This window comes from Cygnus olor, chromosome 2, assembly GCF_009769625.2.
Source record: "Cygnus olor isolate bCygOlo1 chromosome 2, bCygOlo1.pri.v2, whole genome shotgun sequence".
Taxonomy (NCBI): domain Eukaryota; kingdom Metazoa; phylum Chordata; class Aves; order Anseriformes; family Anatidae; genus Cygnus; species Cygnus olor.
The window spans coordinates 117,859,418-117,882,673 of record NC_049170.1 but is presented as its reverse complement, the minus strand read 5'-3'; the positions used below and the strand labels follow the sequence as shown (position 1 = coordinate 117,882,673).

The following is a 23,256-nucleotide window of genomic DNA, read 5'->3' as shown; positions in this document are numbered from 1 at the left end:
GTGAAGCAGTCTTTTCTTTGCTGTCTCTTTTATCACTGGTGTATGTGAAAACTATTTTTCATCCTTGCTGCTTCCCTGCTGAGCAAATCTCATCTAGTGCTGCCACATTTCTACATACTTATGCTATACTTCCCAAGCCCACTCTTAGTAACAACTTAATTCTACTCTTTTTTTTCTCTCCTGTGCTTAGGTTAAGGAAGATCTCATCATTTTGCCAAGACATTCCTTCTTGCACTTTCTTCCAATGGACTAGTGGAACATGAATTCACATGCTATTTATTGAAAATAAGCTTATTTATTATTTTTTTTTGTGATACAAGTATTCATATACAATAATGTCAAAAAAGTTCCTTTGAAAAGGCAACACTATTGGCAGATTCCCCTATGCTCTACAGGAAATACTACTGAAATAACAGTAGTAGACAGAGTAACAAAGACAATACAAAGAACTGCTAAGAAGCTGAAGACAGAGTGATGAAAGAGTGCTAGTGTTGAAAATAACTCCGGTATTAATATCAACTTTTCTTGTCTTCTAATAGTTGGGAAAGAATACAGCAGCATAAAAAATGCAAGATGACATTTCAAGCTGAGAGGTTAATGTTCTTGGAGGTAAAGGTTTCTTGTCTGTTCAAATACAGAAGAAAAAACATGCCTTGGATTTGTAACTGTTGTGATCAGATAAAAACTATATTGCCAGTTGAGCTACACAGATCAGTAATGCTGCAAGTCAATTTTTTGTTATATTATTATTTGCTGATGACTTGGTCATGAAGTAAACTGCCTTTTAAGTCACTCCAACATAACAAATGAATAGTATTATAACCAGGAGCAAGCGGGAAGTTTCTGAGAGTCCAGTTTCAGGGTTTAAAAACCTTATAAGCATAACATGCATAAGCTATGATTTGTGCTGTGATTTGTTCTATGAACTTACAAAGGTAATGGGAAGAGAGCTTGAGGTCAGAAGACTAAATAGAGGTCAGTCAGCTATAATTGCTTTAAGCTAGGTTTGGCCTACAACCTGACCATCTAAGTGAATGGCAGCTTAATTTACTGGTAGGATCATCTGCAAGCCTTAGGGAGTTCTAGCTGCTCTCAGAACCTGGGGACAATTCTCTTTTTATCCGAATTGCATACTTTATTTTCCTGACTTCTGCTCATTACATTTTGACATGAAAATGCTATTTATGGTTACTGTTTGGTAAATAAATGTGCTAATCTTCCTCCTGCTGTAGCAAGAGTAGCTAGCTTAATAAAGGTACAGGCATACTTTGCAAAATATTCTATTGCTATCAGTGAAACCTCAGCTATGGAGGGGTATACTGACTATTTCTTTAGGCACACTGACCACTTATTAACAGTTTAAACTGTTTAAAACAGCTTGTCAAAATCATCTTTTAGAGTTTTATTTTCTATAGTATTTAAAAAATTATAGATTGTTTATACAGTCATATCAAGATCCATTTATATTAATATGATGCAAAAAGTAATAATTCTGATGTTAAATATGCATATATACTAAAATTTATCAATATTTAAAGAGAAACTTGAAAAAGAAAGTTTAACACCACAACTCCTTAGGGGTTGTGTTAGCCTAAGAAGATATTTCTTCCTCTGAAATACCCTACATATGATGTCAAAATAAAAATACCTTTAAAATTATTATTCCTACTGCTACAAAATGAGACCAACAATTAAATAGAATGCACACACTATTAAAATATAAGTTTATGAGTAGCCTGTGTTTTCAGCCTGGTAAAGAACAAATGGTAAGCATAAAATATTCACACCCTCTAACAATTATATCATATACAAGTATGTAGAATTAAATGACTCTGCTCACTGCTGAAAGCCCAAACATCTGTGTAGGCATTGCTCACTTTTATAATATTTATTAATTATAATGCTAATGTCCTTTAAGATTTGCTTCATATTTGCCTTTCCATTTCTATGACTCCTCTTATAATAATAAACTTCAAGAGTTGCTTTGCAGACATCTGAAGTATCTCAGGAAAACCCATGATAAGAAAGACCTTTGTGGCATCTCAGAATACGGAAATGACTAATAAGATCAGTAGAGCAGGAAGGGAATCTGAAACACTAAAACAGGTGTCTGAATGTCAGTGAACATTTTCCAATAAAATCAACCTACTAAAAGTTTGAATGATTAAACTTTTCATTTATTCTCCCTTCTAGAGTTTAGATTATTCTACCATTTTGCTTCCATGATGTTTTAACTATCTCTCTACACTCTTCCATAACCTGGGACCTCCACTTTATCTTTTCCACAGTGCAATATAGCCACAGATTCACTCGATACAAATGCTTAAGCCTCTGAGGCAGCCTAGCCAGCAGGCAGGGAGCCAAGCAGCACAACCCTTGCCAGGTTCCAGCATTTCAGCGTTTCTGAATTATGTCATCTTGGGTTTCAGACAGGAGTGACTTTTGGGAGATTGTGATTCTTTACTGAAAACACGACTCATTTTTAAAAAGCATCTATCTATCTACCTGTATATCTATCTATCTATCTGTATCTATCTATCTATACTGTAAAAAAATGTATCATGTTTAGCAGTAACTAAGCAAGGGCACCCTTATGCATATCCTCATGGTCCCTTACAGACAGCTCATTTAAATAAGCAAAAGAGTTTATATATAAGGTATCATCTGGAAAACACAGACTTTGTCCAACATAAGAGCAGCTGAGCTGCACAACGCAGCCCATGCTGTGACACCAAGCCACATGTGCAATCACAGTCACGCACCTTTCTCTAAACTTCGTTCCAATCCCACATCTAGCTGTTACCTCTTTCTCTCTTTGAGATTCATACCTAGATCATTTACTGATGACAGCATTTTACCTAAGACATTATGGTATTTTTTTTTCCTGAACAGAATGAGTTTAACATTAGTAAAATGAATAAGTATCACATATGAGAAGAGGAGTATTTTCTTTTTCCTGAGTAGAATTATTAAATCAATAATATGGATGTTAGGAGTTCTCCTAAATCTAAACAGCAGCTGTAGGTTGGTTTTCCAGCAAAGGAATATTAAGCACATATATCTAGAAATTCCCAGTGAAACTTGTATTTTCCCCAATCTGTGCACCTGCATGGTGCAAAAGCTACAGCCACAGTAAATGGAAAGGCAAATTGGAAAAAAAGAAAATGAATATTTTCATTCATATTCTTTATTCAGCAATAACGAGTCCATTGCTTGAAAAGAAAGGTGAAGTTTTGCAACAATCTGCCTTCCCCAGAGCTATGTGGGCTGGTTTTGCAGTAATTATTATGCCACGAATTAGGAAGCCTTAGTACTTCAGAATGGTGGGGAACATATCCTACGCATGCGACAGCATCTCAGAGAAGCATGAATTTTAATCTGAACTCAAAAATGAGACATTTTTCCACTTTTTCTTAGTTCTAAAACTTTTGTGGATTGCAACGGAAAATCTAAGACAGAGAAGTAGGGAAAAAGGTAAAGAAGGCTTACCTGACTATAGCATTCGCAAATATAGAAAATTCTCAGTTGCTCAGTTGAAGACATCTGTCTGAGGCCTGTTTTTTTCTGCTCTTGCTCATTCATAGCAAACATGGTTGAAGAAGTTTGCAATGACTTCTCTCTTCCTAACTGTATATCCACCCTGTATTCTCAACCTTTTAATTGGCCGAAAACAACTGGGGGAATTGCACTGTTAACGAGATTTGTGAATTGAGTTGGGTTAAAAAATCTGCAAAAATAAAAGCAGTGTTGTAGTATAGGGAGCGAAGTGCCTGTGTCTGTTTTGGTCATGACAGGTAACACCGGTGTACCCAACCATGATACAGGACATTGGGTTATCAGGCTGAAGGTGAGAAGCACGCATGTACTGTACTTAAGCAATGCTCCTACTCAAGGGATAGCCCGATTGAGAGCTACATCCTAGAAAACCAACCCTTGCTTCCTGGTAAACAGCAAGGGAAGCAAGGGTTACTTCCCTGCATGAGCATGAATTTCACACATGGCTCAATGGATAGCCAAGAGAACAGTGTCTTGAAGGAGGAGTGGAGCCTCAGTCCTGCTCTGTCCCTGGACATCCTTTGGCTAGGGGTGAGACAGTGCCAGCCCTGAAGGCCAAGCAGCTCCTGTCGCTCATGTCAGGGTGACTCTTCCAACCTGTAGGCTATTATGCTAAAGTACCCTCTTGCCATTTCCTATTAGAAGTGGGAGAGGTAGGTACTTAATTCAAGGAGATTGAATTACCCTCTAGAGATCTCTTCATTCTTTATATAGTTAATAGGATAGAAGTAAGTGTCTAAGTTAGGAGGACTGGTTCACTTTCTTTACATCTTAAAGACATTTTCTTTTATCCATGGACTATGTAGACAGTTTGTGTAGAGGGGATCTTGCCTTTTCAGGGACACACACATAACATTTCTGTGAGACCATTTAATTAGAATCATACAATCACAGAATACCCTGACTTGGAAGGGACCCACAAGGATCATCAAGTTCAACTCCTGGTTCCACACAGGACCACAGGACCACCCAAAAATTAAACCATATGTCTGAGAGTGTTGTCCAAACACTTTTTGAACTCTGGCAGGCTTGGTGCCATGACAACTTCTCTGGGGAGCCTGTCCCAGTGCCCAACCACCCTCTTAGTGAAGAACCTTTTCCTAACACCCAGCCTGGCCCTCCCCTATCACAGCTCCATGCTGTTCCCTCGGGTCCTGTCGCTGTCCTCAGAGAGCAGAGCTCAGCGCCTGCCGCTCCACTCCCCTGTGAGGGAGCTGCAGGCCGCCATGAGGCCTCCCCTCAGCCTGCTCTGTTCTGGGCTGAACAAACCAAGAGATCTCAACCACTCCTCATACATCTTTCCCTCTAGATCCTTCAGCATCTTTGTAGCCCTCCTTTGGACATTCTTTATTAGTTCTATGTCCTTATATTTTGATACCCAAAACTGCACACAGCACTCAAATGAGGCCACACCAGCGCAGAGCAGAGTTGAACAATCCCTACCCTTGACCAGCTAGCAATGCTGTGCCTGATGCACCCCAGGGTAGGACTGGCCCTCCTGGCTGCCAAGGCACACTGCTGACTCATATTCAACTTGCCATTGACCAAAACCCCCAGATCCCTTTCCCTGGGATCTCTCATGGCTGCTCTCCAGCCTCTCGTCCCCCAGTCTGTACATATAGCCAGGGTTTCCCCTTCCCAGGTGCAGCACTTGCTCTTGTTAAACTTCATACCATTGGTGATTGTCCAGCTCTCTAATTTGTCAAGATCTCTCCGTAAGGCCTCTCTATCCTCAGTGGAGTCAACAGCCCCTCCCAATTTAGTGTCACCCACAAACTTACGTATTATACCTTCGAGACTTAAATTTATTTCTATTCCTATATTTTTATCTGGTTCCTAAAAGAATAATTTAGTAAAGAGTAAAATTCAGGATTGTATGAAGAATGCTGCATCTCTGGGATGTTTCACTTCTTAGCAAAGTTGAAAGTTATATGTTATGAAGAATTAGACAAATCTAGGAAAACAAAACACTTTCTGGTTAAGGCAGAAACAAATTCCTCAACAAATCCATTATTTGACAACAAATTCCTGAATTAATTATAGAATACTACTTAAGCCAAATATTTTCCTTCATGAACAATAACTTTTATAGGATTTCTAACTTGAAACACTATCAGAAAGAGTGGGAAATCAGGCAGTTTCAAAGAAGTCAATGGAAGTTGTGCTTAATGTTATCTACCTCTAAGGTAGGTTTATTTAAGACCAAAGTTGTCTTGAGTGATTCCATAAATGCAGTAAAAAATAATAACAATAAAAAAAATCCTTTGGCTCACTGTATTACAGTGATTTGTATGATGAAGAAAATACTGTTTTTCAACCTGTAAAATTGTTATAAAAGTTTTTTTTTTTTTTTTTTTTTTAAGATTAAAACTTTCATATGGTAATTATAAATGGCTTTAAAAGGTAAAAATCCTAAAAAGAAATTAATAATTCACTCTTAAGTGCAGTAAGTCAGGATGCTGTGCATTGGGCAAAAAGAAGAAATCAAGGTACTTCGTTCTTATTTTTTCATGCTTGATTTCATGACATCAATAACATTATTTCTAATAAGATTTGCATGTAACGTCTTCATTTTCTGAAACAAATAAACAACAAACAAACAAACAAAAACACTTGCAATCATATGCAATGACCACACAGGCCATCAGCATGGCTGTAATTTCAGACCTTCCTCACAGCTGCCTGCCACAACTACTATGTGAGGTACTATTAGGAGAGAAGAAACTTGCCACAGATTTTCACAAATCATTTTGTTAGCAGAGAAATGGCAAATCCAAACGACCTTGGGCACATTTCCTTTGCAGGAGTTTCTGCTTACCGGTACTTTGTTGTTTTGCCTCTGTTCCTGTCTGCTGGACTTGTTTGCCCCCGTCTCTTGAAGTTGTCCCTGAATGACTGAAATTCCTTTCTCCCCCACCTCTCTGTGGTGGATCTCTGATTCATTCTCTTCCTCAGGCAAATATAAGCTATGTGCTACCAGAATGCACTGGATGTCTACGGCACTTTATGAAGCAAGACAACCAAACGGAGAAAGTGCTTTCAACACATTAGCCTACTAATAATGTATACCCTGAGGTGTGTTATGGCTCTTTGAGTGCATTGCAATTTCTTTTAATTCCTTTTTTTTTTTTTTTAATTGGCTGTGGAAGAAAGGCAAAGCTTTTGATGTAACCACCATTTAAAACATATTCTAAAGGTGAGTAAGAGGAAAGGGATGTAAAAACAAGTTAAGCTTGCTTTAAAATTCAAATAATGATATTCATGTTTTTCTTTTTATGGTTTTGGGTTTCTTTTGGACTGCAGAGAGGATGGATACAAAAAGGAAGGTCATTATTGCCTAGCCTTCCTTCCCAGTTCCCAGTTGCTGTTTTATCAACAGCAGTTTGTGATTCAATAGCCACTTTCAACACACTCTTACTTAAAATAAACCAATTGTGGAATATTGAACAGTTTCCTGCACAACAAAAACTAGGTCAAGGTAGCTGGAAGTCTCCAACTGTTAATAAAAGGGCAGCCTGGCATTTTGGCAGGAAAGGGCGACTTATTAATGAGTACTTTCTTTTTCTATGTGCTGCCTCTTTGCAAAAACCCAAGTGGCTTACCTGCATTCCCAGTCAGACTGGTCCTACTGCTTTTATTCCTGTAATTCTTTCTTTGCCACTTTAAACCAATAATGAAACTTTTATTTTTTTCTTCACTACAGGTTCCTTGCTATCCTTCATCAGGATGGGATGACAAGGCATCTCTCTAAAGTGTCTTGCAACCAAAAAGAGCATGGACTTTTCTATAGCATGTCAATTTAAGCCTTCAACAATAATAGAATGAAGGAAAAGAAGTAGTCTCACAACTTAATATAAATTTTACATAGATTAAACAAAATATCATATATTCTCACATTTTGATTTTGTCTAAATACCAAGGCTACCTTGTTTCATTTAACTCCATACAAAACTGGATGAACCAGGGAAAGTGCATGGATTCTTTGCTGTGTGACACCATTATATAGATAAAACTGCAAAAATATTCTCTTGCATCTGTATTGTGTGGCTTTCTTTTAAGGCTTCAATTTAACAGGTACACTGTAGCTCCTCTGTTTGAGGAACATTTGGGCTTTTGATTTTATTGTCTCTAAGGACATTATTTCTCTTACATGATATTTTAGAGATGTATGGATGGTAATTTATAACAGCACAGATGATAAAACTTATTAGATATTATTGACTGCTGCAAGATGTGATACTACATACAGTTAAACTGAAAAGCTATTATTAAAAATAGTTTGAGCATTTGGGAGAAGTTTGGTACAGAAAGTCCAATTTTATTTCATTTGAAAAAGCTATCATGATTAATTAAAGTTTACAACATATTTTTCAAATCAAGATTATATGTCTTAATGATGAACATTGTCACCACAATCAGAATGTCACCATATACAAATGCTCCAGCCACGAAGGCAGATGTTTCTTGTTACAAGTTTCCCAGATAAGCTGACTATTCTGGAAAATGCTAAATCTTTTAGAAGGTATAAGAGCACATTTAATTACTATTCTTTTCTTTCACTGTTTTCCTGACCTACCACATGTTAGACATTGTCTTTCAAATTCAAGTACATTATAAAAATGCAGATAAGACACACTGGAGTAACAGCAAGAAAGTTTGGAAAGACCTATCCTTTCTTTGCATCTATATCAGTACACGCAACAGGATATAACTTATCAGCAAGGTAAAGGCAACAGTTACTAAAATAATACATACAGAAAATTGCACAAAATGTAAGTGAATATGAGACAAGATGCTATGTAACACTTGATAAAAGGGACATAGAAAAAAATGTGGTTTATGATGTCGGACTGGTAACGTCCCACTTTAAAAGGGAAGGAAAAACAGAAAAGACTTCATTTATGTAGATTTGATGCTTCATTGCTACATTTATTCACTTATATCAATGTGCCTCATGGAAACCACATATGAAAAAAACACATCTATGACATCATTATGTTACATTTCATAGTTTTAAATCAGTATTGGAATAAAGACTAAATATCAATATTGGAATAGACTTCTGTGATTCCCTTTACAAGGTCTAGAATGGAAAGCAAAATGAAGAAATGAAGAACCAGAACTCCGTAAACGCTTGAGTACTTAATATTGCTTGGAAAACAGTTGAACATACATTTTAGCGGATAACATCCAATTTATTTGAGTAGTTTGTTACCTGTGTTCCATTTTGGGAAAAACAGATCATACAGGAAAAAAAAAAAAAAACTACTAAGAATCTTTTGAAGACTTCCTATCCTCCTCTATTTTTTTGTCTTCATTTTAAAAGGTTTTCAATTTCTAGACAATAGTCAGTATTTACCTTTTGCACTACTACAGAATACGCTACTATATGAGGTTTGATACTAATACTGTTCTTTTTGGATTTGCTCAAATGTGCACAGCTTAGTGACCATCAAAAAGTTTATTTTTATTGTAATACTTCACAGGGCATCTAAAAGCTGAAAATCCCTGCGAACTCCAAAATGACTAACATCAGAGCCTTCTGATGGCTTGCCATGCTATTTCAAATAAAAAATTGAAATGTGAAATCTGTTCACTTCATATAAGTGACATTGATTTATTCACGCAACATAGCATTCCACTGTCTGTTCTTACTGGTAGTACACTCACAAAAAAAAAAAAAAAAAAGTGAACATCTTTTAAAAACTTACTAAGCACTGAATGTAGTCCTGTGACATTTTATTCTTCCCACAAGCAAAACAGTTCATACTAATCTGAACAGCCTTTTTCCTCTTGTTTTGTTTTGTTTTTCTCTCCCTCTACCTAATGACTTACACAGTTCCTATACCTGAATTTCAACATTATAGAGACCTACATAATTAGGTATTGTTGTTCTCTTTTCTCCAGTGAAAGTAAGGACAAATATATTGTCCATCTTAGTAGCAGTTCCTTTCATTAGTCATTATATTTTAAGCATATGATTAAACCTATGATCTCAATTGAATTTTTGAAACTGTTCAAAATACAAGCTTAAGTTCAGGAAAATATGATGCGCCCAAAATCACATTAAGTTTGTAGACCTATTAATTCTGCTGCTTTCACCCTATCATCATGTTTCTATCTCAAACATAGGCGTACCTCAGTAATTTTACACATTCATGGTATTTTGCAAGATTCACACAGAAAAAATTGCCATTATGGAATGATGTCAAGTTACTGGGTAATAAATATTGCAAGATCTTATGGACATTCTCAAGATAAATTTAAAATTATCTTTCTGTCACCTCCTGCTTGGCAACCTTAACTCAGTTGCCTGTCATTCCTGGCTGATGAAGTTTCCGTTGTTTCCTCTCTGTCAAGTGCTAATAGCTTCAAGGTAAGAAGTGGAAATGTGCTATCTTTGTAGAGTTGGGCACCCAAATAATTTTTTGGGGCACCCAAATAATTTTGAATTGGACTACATTTGAAAACTTCCTTTGGTAAAATCTTAACCCTGATAAAGCCATTACAAATACCACCTCTAAGCCCCTTCAAAAACTGTACCACATAAATTAGGGATGTACTGGCAATAGGTAGATCTTTACAGACCACGTGATTTTGTAGTCTTATACTTTTCCGTAGCATAGTTTCTTTAAAAGTTATGTGACCCATTGGATACTGTCATCATATAATTATTTAACAAAATAGATGTTAAAGATTAGAAATTAGCATTAATTATCACAGAAACTAACACAGCCTATAAGTTGCTTATTGAACGGCTAATAGTTCACAGTTGAATTGACACAGCAGAATTGAAAATTCCTACTTGGAGCATGGATTAAAAAAAAAAAAAAAAAAGGTGGAAGCAGCAGATTGTTCCCTTTCTAATCCTCTTTGGTCTGTCATCCAGACTGGCAATAAAAAGGGCTAAAACCCTTTTCTACTTTATCAATTCACAGAAGAATTAGAGTTTCCAAGTGCAGTTCAATTTAACCTATTGAGGTTTCAGCACATGAGCTTCAGTTTCAGGATTGCTTAGAGAAAACTGTGGACTTAATATAGCCCCTGTGTTTATTGAAGCACATGCTTAATTGATTAATTTTTTAACACAGATGAAGCTTAATTGACTCAAGTGGGAGAGGAACCCACCTTCAGAAATCAATGACCTTTATGGATTCATCAGATCATTGATTATAGTGCAATATTAAGTCGCTTTCAACAGTGCATTTCTATAGTATCCTGTTCGTTGCATAACCATATACAAGTCAATTCATGTTTTGAAATCTTAAAGGGATCTATTTTATCTCATATGTAATTGTTCCATGGCTTGTGGGGATCTACAGAGATTAAAACAGGTAGTATCACTCTCAGTATTCCACAAACCCTGGAGAATTCAGTTCTAATAAACCCCGGAGAATTCAGTTCTAATTTACTAAGAATACAAAGAAAAAGACTGCATAGCAAAAAACTTTTGACAAAAACTTAAAAAGAAATGAAGTCAACTAGATCAGTCAGCATATTGATATATTTAATCTGTACTTGAATAGCCAGAATACCATTTTCTATATCTGTGCATTAAAACTATAAGTATCTTGTGGCATAGTAATACAAGTTTCATGTCACACTGTACAATGACTGACAGTCTAACCACTGCAGGCAAAATGTGTTTGCCTACAGACACCATCTTCCAATCACCATTACTTATACTCAATTAGCAATACTCTCTTTCAAAGGTGATAACGTTAAGACATTTTGTCTTTGCTTCCACTTGTGACTTTTTGTTATTCTCTTGCTCTCTGGCTACATTGCTGATTCTGCAACTGAACCACACCAACTTTGTGTCAAGCATGAACGTATTGTGTCATGACAGAAGAGATTCTGACTTTATCATTATAAAAATTTAACTCAAACATGGGCTCAAATAGGAGATTTTGGAGCCAGGGATTTACATTTCACAACTATAAGGGAATACAGGGAAGGAAAGATGGCTTTTTGCCACACACATCTGTGGGGTTTGAACCATCAGATACTTTGTTTTCATACAGTTTGTGTGTCAAAAAGTAAAACGGTTCAGAATTACTGTTTGAAACTAGCATGTTTTCTGTCAAAATATCTAGGCATTTCTTTGCTAGATTTATTCAGAGAAGCTCTCTCTTGCCCCACAAAGAGACCAGTGACAGGATATACTCTTCTCCTTATATATCTAAGTCTGAACTCACCACCTTAGGGTCCCTTACCAGTCAAAGGAAAGAAAGACACGTCCTGAGGGAATTAATCTCATCAGAAAACAGACATCAAAAGTAAATCAGGGGGATCATTCTTCAGACATTCTCCTTTAAGACATTTAACTTTAGGCAAGATAAATCCCACCCAAATCTACAGAGAACAAACCTGACATTGGCAAAGGAAATGTTTTCAGAAACAAATTAGTTATTACAGTCTCTCATTCTCATCCTCTTCCTTCTGTTTCATAAGTTAGTTGTGAGAAAGAGCATGTGAGTTTAATTTTTGATGAACCATATGGTATTTAAACAAAAAGTTATTTTACATAACTCTTAGATAAAAATAAGAAGTTAACTGAAACTAAAATTCAAGGGAGTGAACATATTGCAATTTGTCCAAAAGTTTAAATAAAGTCCTACAATCTCTTTGTTCCTTTGGTATTGTGTGCCACGGAAAGGGAGAATGATTGTCATCAAATGCCTCTCACAGAGAGAAAATAATAGCATCAACAGTATGCTGTTGATATTTTACGTCAATAAACATCTTGAAAAAAAAAAAAAAGGAAAAAAGAAATATAGGGACCTCTATTCACATTTAATCATAGTTCTGAATAACAGCTTGTTTGTTTTTTTCTCTGAGTGTCTATTGTTCTTAGATTCACTTTTTACATATACGGTCAAATAACTAAGTCTTATTGGCAACTGACATTTTAAAAGAAAAGTATATCAAGCAAAAGAGAGTCTCGTTGGATTCCATAAATTCATATGGGCTATGAACTTTTACGAGAGTTCTAAAATAAATTCATTGACAATTGTGATAAGCCCTAATAAATTACAGTTACTTTACAGGATGTCTTTGGGAAAATAAAGTAAATATAAATGTTTGCATAATAACTGTATAATTAGCAATTTCCAATTATAAAACATCAGCTACACTGATTCTGTTTTTCTGGAAACTAGTATAGAATTATATACTGTACTGATTTTTAAATCACTGAAAATATTTCATGTAACAATGGAGTATTACCAAATTCAAGTTACTCTAAGCAACCATGATTACAGTCTCACAGTATTATCAGATAAAATTTAGGGTCAACTATCTGTTATAAGTAAACAAATACACTACTTTAGATAGTAAGAATCATTCGGAATCATTAGTAGTCTGATCTAAAGATGGCAAGAAAAAAAATAACCAGCACTCTCATTTGTCAGGATGCCTAGTAGACAAGAAGTTCTATACAGTAATAATATTGTAAGGAGGAATAAATAGCCATAAAGTAGGCTTGCGTTGCATGGAAGCTTGCAGATGGTGGATGAATTCATGTCTGTCACGTTTTTATAATACAATGACTTTTACATATTGCTGCCAGATGGAACATAGTTTTGCATCTTGAATATAAAACTGCAAGAAATACAACTTCCTTCAATGCATTCCCTGTATTTGAAACAAAAGCAAATTTAGAGTTAGGTTTGGGAGGCTAAAGCAGATTTAAGGAAATCTGAAAGAATATAAATTAAAACCTCAAGGTCTTCCTTGTTATAACTCAATTCAAAGTAATTGAGTTAGCTATGTGTTCCGTATTTTTCAAGAAAAGTACAGGAAAGGTATCGTATAGAGCTCTAAGTTAAAAACGACATGCCATCTATCAAATACAAAATACATCCTAGGTAGGTCTGAAAGAGCTTTCAACGGAGCTTAGTAGTAGTTTAGTAAAACTTTTGCATAACATTTATCTTTGCTTCAGTAAAAGGTTCTCTATCCCACAAGATCAGACCTTAAAGTACAGTGCATGAAGCATAAATGCATTTAATCTTTTCTGGTGATGATTATCTGTATTGGACTTGCATTAAGTGAACAGAGCTAATATCTATTCAGATCTGAGCATAACAATATTTGTATAGATTTGGTTTTTTTAAGCCTTCAAGAAAATGCAGAATTCCCTTTTGCTTTTATATGTGCTTGCCCATCACACCTGTCTTTCTCCTCTGTCTGGTCTTTGTTTCTCATGCTAGCTGGTATTGCTCAGAAGTATGTAACTCTGATAGTGGTGAAGTGAACTAGATGACTGTAGGGGAGAATATTTTCCCATTCAACAATTTCTCACAAAGTCTTATTAGATGACAAACTTGACTTGACTTCTCTTGGACAGCCTCAAGCATTGTTTATATGCAGACAATTCTGTGTTTGAACCCATTAGGCTTTTATGACAGTTATAATCAAATACGATTGGGAAACCTTCTGGCTTACTTGGATCCATACTTACATTGTGCTTTGTGAGGTTGGAAATGTTACTTGCTATTGCTTGTAGCCAGTCAATACAGTCTTCAGCAGAGAGACACTGAATTATTCCGCTGCAAACCCCATCCACAGCAATTACTTGGAATGCATTTTGCCTATAGACATGTCATAACAGATCAGGTCAGAAGAAAATTTCATCTGTTCTAGCATACCGTCTTAATACTTGTAGAAATGCTTTTCTTTCAACTACAATGAAGGTCAGCCACTGAATACTGATAAATTGCTGGTCTTCTTGTTTTATAAATACCTGACATATTAAAATGATTACGCTAAAAGGTCAATTATATTAAGTTTCCATAAAGCTATACAAAAATCCCATAGACTAGTTCCATGGAATCTTGACCAACGCTGCGTGACTTCAGAAGCTAAACAAGTAAAATAGCTGACGCATATCAAAGCTTTAATGCTTTAATACTGCAGGTCATAGAGAAGGAAAATGTGCATTGGACTGTAGTAAACCATTCATAAATTCGGTGGAATAGAGTACCATTTTCTCAAAAACTTTTGTTTCATTTTTCTACTGTATTTTTAAAATGCAGTAAAGTTAGTCTGAATATACCCTCATTAGCTGCCCTTGGTGATCAAATTTTGATTGTGAATGATCATCTTTTTACCTACTGATGTAAAAGCTGGCAAATTCAAAACTGACCAGGCAACATTAATGATTTTTCCAATTGCATTTCTGAATGTAGGATGATTAGTAAAATGCACTGAAATGCCAAGAGACATCCACTGACAAAAGAAGTGTCCACCTGGGTGTCTCTACACCAGCAACATTCTGGGCATTTACACAATGTTCTGTGATGTATTATAGACTGACTTTCCACAGCTGAGTGCTGAACAATTACAGAACAAGAGAAAACTTTCAAATGCTAAAGCTGTAGCAGACCTAACTTCTTCTGTAAATAGCCTTTCTGGCTAAGAGCCTTTGGAAGGCTTACAGGTCTCCAGCTTCAGAACCCAAAAAGCTCAATATTAATCGGTTTCCAAAAGCAGGAGATTACTAAGCATGCAGAGAATACCAAGTTCTACTGCTGGCATTCTCCCAACCCAATTCATTAGTGATCAATTCATGGTTTAAAATTAAGCATGTCATTCAGATTTTCTGAGGTGGCTGGGGCAAAATGAGTGTTATCTTCAGTGTAAAACTGAGTGCCACGGATTTCCATTCTGCAAAAGGATTTTAAGTTATCAAAATTATTGTCTAATACTAATGTAGAACTAATATCTGTCTCTACCATAAAGGTCTTTGCTGTGTCTACGTCGAGTGCAGGCTTTTTTGTTCATCTAGGAGAAGCATAAAAAAATGAATTAGAGCCATGTTTGTTTTTTTTGTTGTTGTCGTTTTTTTTCCTGACTGGAGGATAAGGCTTAAATATCTTAACATGATCATGCAGAGACCAATGGTTTCTCTAAATCTACTAGTTAACTTATCAGTTCAGTTGCCTTTTTACAGAAGTCGTGATCTGTGTTTAAATCCCTAGAGGAACAATCTAATAGAAAATTCTTTTTAAGACTAACTACTCATTTTCACAATAATTCTGACAAAGTTCTTGAAGAAGTCCTATTTAAAGCATTACAACTGTAGTTAACGTAGTTAAATGCTAAAATAATATTTATTTACTATACCTTTATTTTAAACGGCTATAAATATAAATTGAAAATTCTTCCAGAATAAAATACTAAAAAAGTTATTACATAAAGAACGCAGCATTATGCTCAAGACAATTTGCTGATTATCTTTTTCAAGAAAAATAGTGTTAATAGTGTTAACTTCCGGACTCTTATTCTTTCTACTTAGCCTATTGTAGACCTAAGTAGGATTCCAAGGAATCTAGTAACATGTGACATTAACCTGTACAAGAAAAGAAAATCCAGTATGTTCTATATTCAGTCACGATGACAAATTTCCCTTACACAATAAACACTTATGCATTTGGGGCATAGTAGACTGTTCCTAATATTCTTAGTATTTTAGGCATGCACAGATCAAACTATTTGCCCAGAACACTCTTGACCAAATGAAGTCTATATGATGCAAGTGGAGACTATGAAATGCATGGCTAAGTATTAAACTATTTCTGAATGTGTCTCAGCAGTAGGTAGTCTTAGTCTTAGATTATGATAGCCTTAGATTACTGTATTACTATTATTGTAATAGTATCTTGAATTAGTCTACCAGCCACATACCACCACACAAACATTAGTTATATATATGATAAATGTTATGTATTAAATAGAAAATATTATTTACCACTTTTTAATACAGAAAAAAAAAGTTAAGAATAGATTAATTCTTATTCAAGTACACATCTTAGGTTCTGCACCTTCAGAAATTCAAGAATTTGAAGTTAGTAAGATTTAAGATTAACTTGAATATCCTCTGGAATTTCTTAAGAATACTCTCTGGAATTTATGAGTGTGAAGCATCTTATTAGAAAAGTTAGCATATGATTATGAGGAATAATAATGTATGTGGGAATGATAATTTATGTGTCAGTATTTTCAAACTCTGAAAGATTAAAATTTATCATGCTTTCTATAGGGAGAACAACCTTATAAATACTAACTACAGAAAATGTAATGGATTAATGTCCACTTTATGTTGCTTTCCTTATCATTATTTTCAATATCCTTTCCTTAATATTGGTCTTTAGAGTCCTCACCTTTTCAGTCCCTTTAATTTTTTTTTATCTTTCTCTGATAACAAATTTTGGGAGGAAGTCATATTTTAAAATGCTTACAATAATTTAGAACACTTGTAAGCTGTCTTGTTACCAATGTATATGTTGGTTCCATGCTCTTTTGATGAAAAAATAAAACAAATAATAATAATAATAATAAAATTTCCTTCTCATTGTCAAATTTCTTTCTTCTTTCCTGTTAAGTACTTGTATTTCCTCATGTTAGACAGTACGGTAGGATACAAGGAGAAAATTATCAGAGTAGTTATTCAAGGTGTGAGTATAAATTCAGGTATTCAGTGTTGTACAAATATACTTGTAATTTTATTTTTTCTGGAAATTCAAATCTCAAGAATATCATTACTGTCTGCACATAATCTTTTCTGTAATGTACGGTTCTATACTGTGCACATTAAGCCTGTGTTTTATTCATGCAGAAGACTGAATTTGAAATCCTATATTTACAAATAGTTGAATATATCCTAATTTTCCATGTGAGTAGTTCTATTCAGTTCAGTATCTTATCTGAAGTATACTGCAGAACAGATCTCAAATTTGACTTTTATGATTCTGGGCCCTTTATGCTTCATGCTCTTAATTATTTCTATTTCAACCACTGCAAAACACTGAGCTGAAGTTTTACAGAGAGTTTAAAACAAAAACTCCTGTATCTGTGGCATCCATATCCTGCTCTCTTTCAGTTCAACCAATGAGTCACTGTAGCGTTTGGTTCACATGTTGACTCTCTGGGCAAGAGATGAAGGATCATGTAGCTGAGTAAACATAATTTTGTTATTATTAATCAGAAGCCATAGGCTGTTTTTAGCTTATCGGTCATCCAGTGGTGAAGTGACTATCGACTCACCTGTTTTAAATTCAACTCTGTGCATAGGAAGAAAGACTGACAAACCTAGGTGGTGTACTTTGAAGAAACAATACCCCTTAGAATTAATTTAGGCCATGGGAAGCTTTTGTGCAACTTTCAAATGTTTGCTATGAACTCATGAAAAGGAAGCAGGCCATGACAATAAAACAATAAAATTAACCCCAAACAAACACAAAACTGAGGCTGAAGAACAGTCCTCTTTCCCCACTTTTCGTGGAGGATCATAAACCCACCCCTGAAAGCAGGTGGCAATACTTCACTGTAGGACCCACAGAAACACTGTCAGGGTGAGCATAACAGAGAAAAGAGGCTGGGAACCTTCTTTCACAAAACACTCAAGCCAGAAATATCAATTATGCTTTTCTGTATTAATTAGGTAATCTTCCATGTTTTTAAATGGAGGAACAGGAAATTTTAAACCATTAATGCATGATAACCAGTCAGGGTATAAGAGAACACATTATTCTTCCTAGATTCAAACACCTAAGCTTTCAGAGTTGATGGCTACACAGGAAAGCCAGCTTTTATTTCAGTTTGTAAGTCCTCACAGTCTCACACTTGATACATCCTGTGCGCTTAATTTAAGAGTTAAAGTTTCTGATTGGTTAGAAGCAATGGAGTAACATACTCTGTAACTGTACACAGCTTTCCTCCAGTTCATGACCTACAAGCCGGTATGCACAGAATATTTTAATATTAGAATTTCATTTATATATATGTATGAATGATGAATTAATCCATAAAATATGTAGTTACTGAAAACTTTTTAAATTATCTTATGTATATACTTTGCCTTGTTGCATTTAATAGCTACTTTCCTTTCTGTCTGACTGCATAACACTTGAAAAACAGTAATCATTCCAGAATATTCTTGTCTTCCTTCCTGATCTATTCTGATTTACTAGGATAATATTGAATTAAAGAATGACAAGTTGTAGGTCTATATGATGCAATAAATTGAAGCCTGACTATGAGCTTTGGACAGCTTTCCCAGTGATTGGAAGACAAAGTATCAATGAAATTCAATGTTAATACATGCAAAGTAACACATACAGGAAAAAATAGCCTCATCTGTATATATAAGCAATGAAGAACCCTACTATAGCTATTAATCCTGAGGAAAGAAATGCAAGAGTTACTGTAAACCATTCTCTGAATACCATCAGTTTAGTCCTCAGCGACAATCAAAAAACAACAGACTACCACAAAGTATTAGAAAAACAAACATACAAACAAACAAAAAACACGAAGAACAAAATAGAAAACATTATTGTGCCTTAATGTAAATCACGAGGGTCCCTGGTCGCAGTTCTCATCATCTTTCCTCAGAGAAATTATGAAATTAGGAGAAGAAATAGGGAGGGTGACAAGAATGATCAGAGCTATGGAAAGGTTTCCATCACAGGAGAAAACAGTAAGGTGCCTTCAAATAGGAAAATAGCAGTGTTCCATGTCAGAAGGGTCTGCACCCACCGTCAGTCCCATCTTGGGGGCTCAGCGGCCTACACTTAAGGCTACCTCTGCCATGGTGAGATCATGGTATGCAAGATCAGGCTGCTGTGAAAGGGCTGGTAGCAAGGAGCCTGTCCCCCACTTCTCTGGGCAGCTCTCGCCTTGGTCCTCACTTGTGTTTACCATTGTCCTGGTTTCAGTTAGGACAGAGTTAATTTTCCTCCTAGTAGCTGGTAGGGTGCTATGTTTTGGATTAGGATGAGAAGAGCGCTGATAACATGCTGGTGTTTTAATTGTTGTAGAGCAGTGCTTACACCAAGCCAAGGACTTTTCAGCTTCTCGCTCTGTCCTACCAGCGGGCAGGCTAGGGGTGCAGCAGGAGCTGGGAGGGGACAGACCCAGGACAGCTGACCCAAACTGGCCAAAGGGGTATTGCATACCATCTGACATCATGCTGAACAATATATAGGGGTGGCTAGCCGGGGTGGGGGGCTGGCTGCTCGGGGATAGGCTGGGCATCGGTCAGCAGGTGGTGAGCAATTGCATTGTGCATCACTTGTTTCATACACATTATTATTAGTAATACTATTATTACTATCATTATTATTATTATTATTATTATTATTATATTATTCTGTCTTAATAAACTGTCTTTATCTCAACTCACAGGCTTCACTTTCCCGTTTCTCTCCCCCATCCCAGAGAGGGAGGGGGGAGGGTGAGCGAACGGCTGTGTGGTGTTTAGCTGCTGGCCGGGTTAAACCACAACAACCATCAGCTATGCCTGTGCCCAGATGTATGCCACTGATTCGAACCCAACCTGCAGGCTGACTCCCTAGCCTTACATGAGCTGCAACTCACCCCAGTGGACGTGGATAATGACCATCCTGAGGCCTGCTCTGCTCCTTTGCCAAGGCTGGTGGGAGGAGGACTCTGCATGGATTGTCTGGGCCAGCCTCCCTGCCACCGTGTGCTCATGGCTTGCCCTGCCCATGGGACAGACAGTCCTTGCTACACCCTAACAAGATTATATCACCCAGCAAAGTCGTCAGGCAAGAGATTTAACACACACAAAAAAAACCAAAAAAACAAAAAAGCACTTTCAAAAACATAATTTCATTGCAGATCTCCCTGCCACAATGCATTGCAAAGAGCAAAGGTATAAAAAAAAGAAAAAAGAAAAAAAAAAAGCTCAGAAAGAAGTTTTTGAGGACAGGAAAATTAGCAATTATTATATATGATGACCTAAGTGAAAACTCACACTAAGAAATGTGATGACCACCTGGGGCAAGTGGGAAGATTACGTGTCTTCTCCAAATACCTGGTTCTGGCTGATGTTAGAGCAGAATATGGGCCTAGGTAGGCCTAGGAGGACCTTTACGGACGCTTCTTTGTTCCATGTCTCTCACAGCTGCATTGGAACTAATAACACTATTCCTCTAACATGGCAGTTCCCTAAGGCTTATATCTGTAAGAAATCAATAGTTTTAACTTTCTGAACTTCTTTACCTGCACAAATCTGATCCTGGAAGGTACTGGGAAAACCGTGAATGAAGAAGTGGAATTAACCGTAGATCACACCACCTTTTTTCCCACCTAAGTCCTGGGGATGTTGGCCACGAGGAACATGATAATGTATCCTGAAAAACATTTAGAAAGTCCTTCTCAGTTTTGGACTTCATTGTAAATACTCAGCAGATTTTGGAAAGAAAGAGAGATTTTTCATAGTCTTTTCATAGTCCTCTTTTCATAGTCCTGCATCACCATCCTTTATTTATTTTAATCTCTGGCTTCATATGTTTTCTTACCTGTATCTTCTGAAAAATACATGTTAAAAAAAAAATATGCCTTGTATTTTTCTACAAAAGCTTTGATAAGATTTTACATCTACGTTCACATATCTTCTGTGTTTGTAGCATGAAGTATCATTATGAACATTAATTTGGCTTAGCAGATCTGCTGCTATTATCTAATAATACATGCTCTTAAAACATTGGCTCTGTTGAAACATTCCCTAGATTAATTCCAAACAAATAACTGACTGGCTAGAAAAACTAAGCTAGGACATTGTTTTGAACAATCTCTTGAATTTTTCAGTGTTCTGTCTGCTTTCAGGAACCTTTTTTCAACTGCAATGAAACTTTGGGAAAAAGCTGAAAAGCAGCAAGTATAGATGCAAACTGTAGTCTTAGGTCCAGATGCAACAGAAATGGTAACCTCATCTATAGCTTGCATAACCCATTCAAATGTTGAAAAAAGACCAAAACCACTCCTTGACTACTCCAAATTCTTTGAAGTCAGAAGTTTTCATGTGAATCACCAAGGCTATAAACTAAGAAATAGATTATGGCTATAAGCCATAATACATTATAGAAAATAATTTGAGAAAATGAAGGACCATGACAAAGGATTTGTACATACGTTAGGAATTCATACAGAGGTCTTATTTGGTTTTATGAAGAATTCTATTCCATTACAAGGGTATATCTCAGATAAGAAGACCTGAGTCTTCCCAGACTTCATCATAAGTATTTAATTTAGGGTGAATTATAGACTGAAGATGCCTGCTTCTATTATTTAGACTGAAAGAAAGTGCCTTGATTTCATTAAATTATTACCCGTTCAAATAGAAACTGCGCTAATTTAGATAATTTTTACACCTCCAGCAAGAGGATTCATAAATTGAATTTATAAATGTTTTTAATCCCTAAAAGCAAAGCTAGGCTTGAAGTGGCTAGCAAAATAAGTTTAGGATCTCCTCCATTAGCCTTTTCACTTTTGAAATGTCTGCTTCTGATGTTCTTGAACTATTAATATATATATATTTATTGTTATTTGACCTGCAGTAAGACACATCGTTACAGTTTTTATCCCATTTTTATTGATTCCATCCTGTACAGACATGTATAAATCCAAAAGGTTTCACAGATGATAATCAGGTTTAAAATCTGTGTTATTGACTTTTAAGTCTCTGGGCTCCCATTTGAAATCTTTACTAGTGAAACAAGCAAGAAAAATAAAGCAAGCCAGAAAGTAGAAACAGCAAGTCTACTGAATAGTGCTTCTAATTCTGTTTATTTGTATATATATATGTAATAATTGTATATAATTTGTAATAATAATAATTTGTAATATCTATAATAATTATGCCGCATACTGTTTCATTTATTCTGTACTTTATGAGTATTTTTATCTATCACAAAGCCAAACACACATAAAAACAAAACAAAACCAAAAAAAACTTTAGAACTATATAAAATACTAGATATTTTGCATTTCATGGCTAAGAAAATTGTTAAAAACCCTGTGGTGCACTTCCAAAACATCTTTTACTACAAATCTGAATAGAGATCTGTAGCATTTCATCCTAAAGGGAATTTGTTCCATAATGCTATTATTCTTCAATACGATTGTCAGTTACTAGGAAAAAATATTCACAGCTGAAAACAGGCAAAAACATGCACCTAAGTAAGATTTGTCAAAAGTTCTAAATTACAAATGAAATAAAAACCATGAAAAAATATTCTGAAAAAGTTTTCAACCTTCTCTTTAAATAGGTACATTTTCATTTTTTCCTATGCTCTACAAAAAATCTAGAAGAAAAAACTGTCTTGAAATCCCTGTTGCTCAGACAAAAATAGTAATCACATTTATCAGGGCATAATCTCAGCCTTTGTCATAGTTTAATTCTCAGCCATAATATCTGGCAACTCTTTTTGCCCCCTATGGAACTATATCTAATGTTAATTAGAGTTCATCCCATGTTGCTGTCTTTTATCAATTATTTCCACTTAGCTATGATAACATTTTTAAATGTAATTCTGTGAAAGAAATATAAGCTCTTACCGTGTTGTTGGGATGGTAGTTGAGATGCAAACCACTGTCACACAGGGGAGAGGATGTGCCACTGCTCTGGTCACTGGGGGCACCTAATAAAAATATAAATACACCCCCCAAAATTTCATTAATCTATACTGGTATAATGCAAATGTGTGTGTGTCTGTATGTCTGTGCTCCTTCCCTCATTGGTTTTGTCATATGCAACACTCACTTCTTTTTCTCCATTCAGCTAATACCTCTCTTTTGGTTTGAGTGGAGTGTCTTTTAAAGCTGATTGGAGGCTCAAAATAACCTCCACTGGTACTTTTCTGGTGCTTTTCTCAAGAAAAAAATAACAAC

The 23,256-nt window shown here is 35.7% G+C and overlaps 1 protein-coding gene across 6 annotated transcripts in view; it reads right to left on the bottom strand.

The window, feature by feature from the left end:
• Positions 1 to 23,256, bottom strand: part of SNTG1 (syntrophin gamma 1) — a 363,432-nt gene that overhangs the window by 88,874 nt on the left and 251,302 nt on the right. For all 6 annotated transcript variants that reach the window (XM_040550360.1, XM_040550362.1, XM_040550361.1 and 3 more), the window contains 3 exons: positions 22,924 to 23,006; positions 20,587 to 20,717; positions 14,021 to 14,150 (listed from right to left, as the gene is read on the bottom strand). In XM_040550360.1, coding sequence (XP_040406294.1) covers positions 14,021 to 14,150; positions 20,587 to 20,717; positions 22,924 to 23,006 — 344 coding nt within the window. The remainder of the gene's footprint in view (positions 1 to 14,020; positions 14,151 to 20,586; positions 20,718 to 22,923; positions 23,007 to 23,256) is intronic.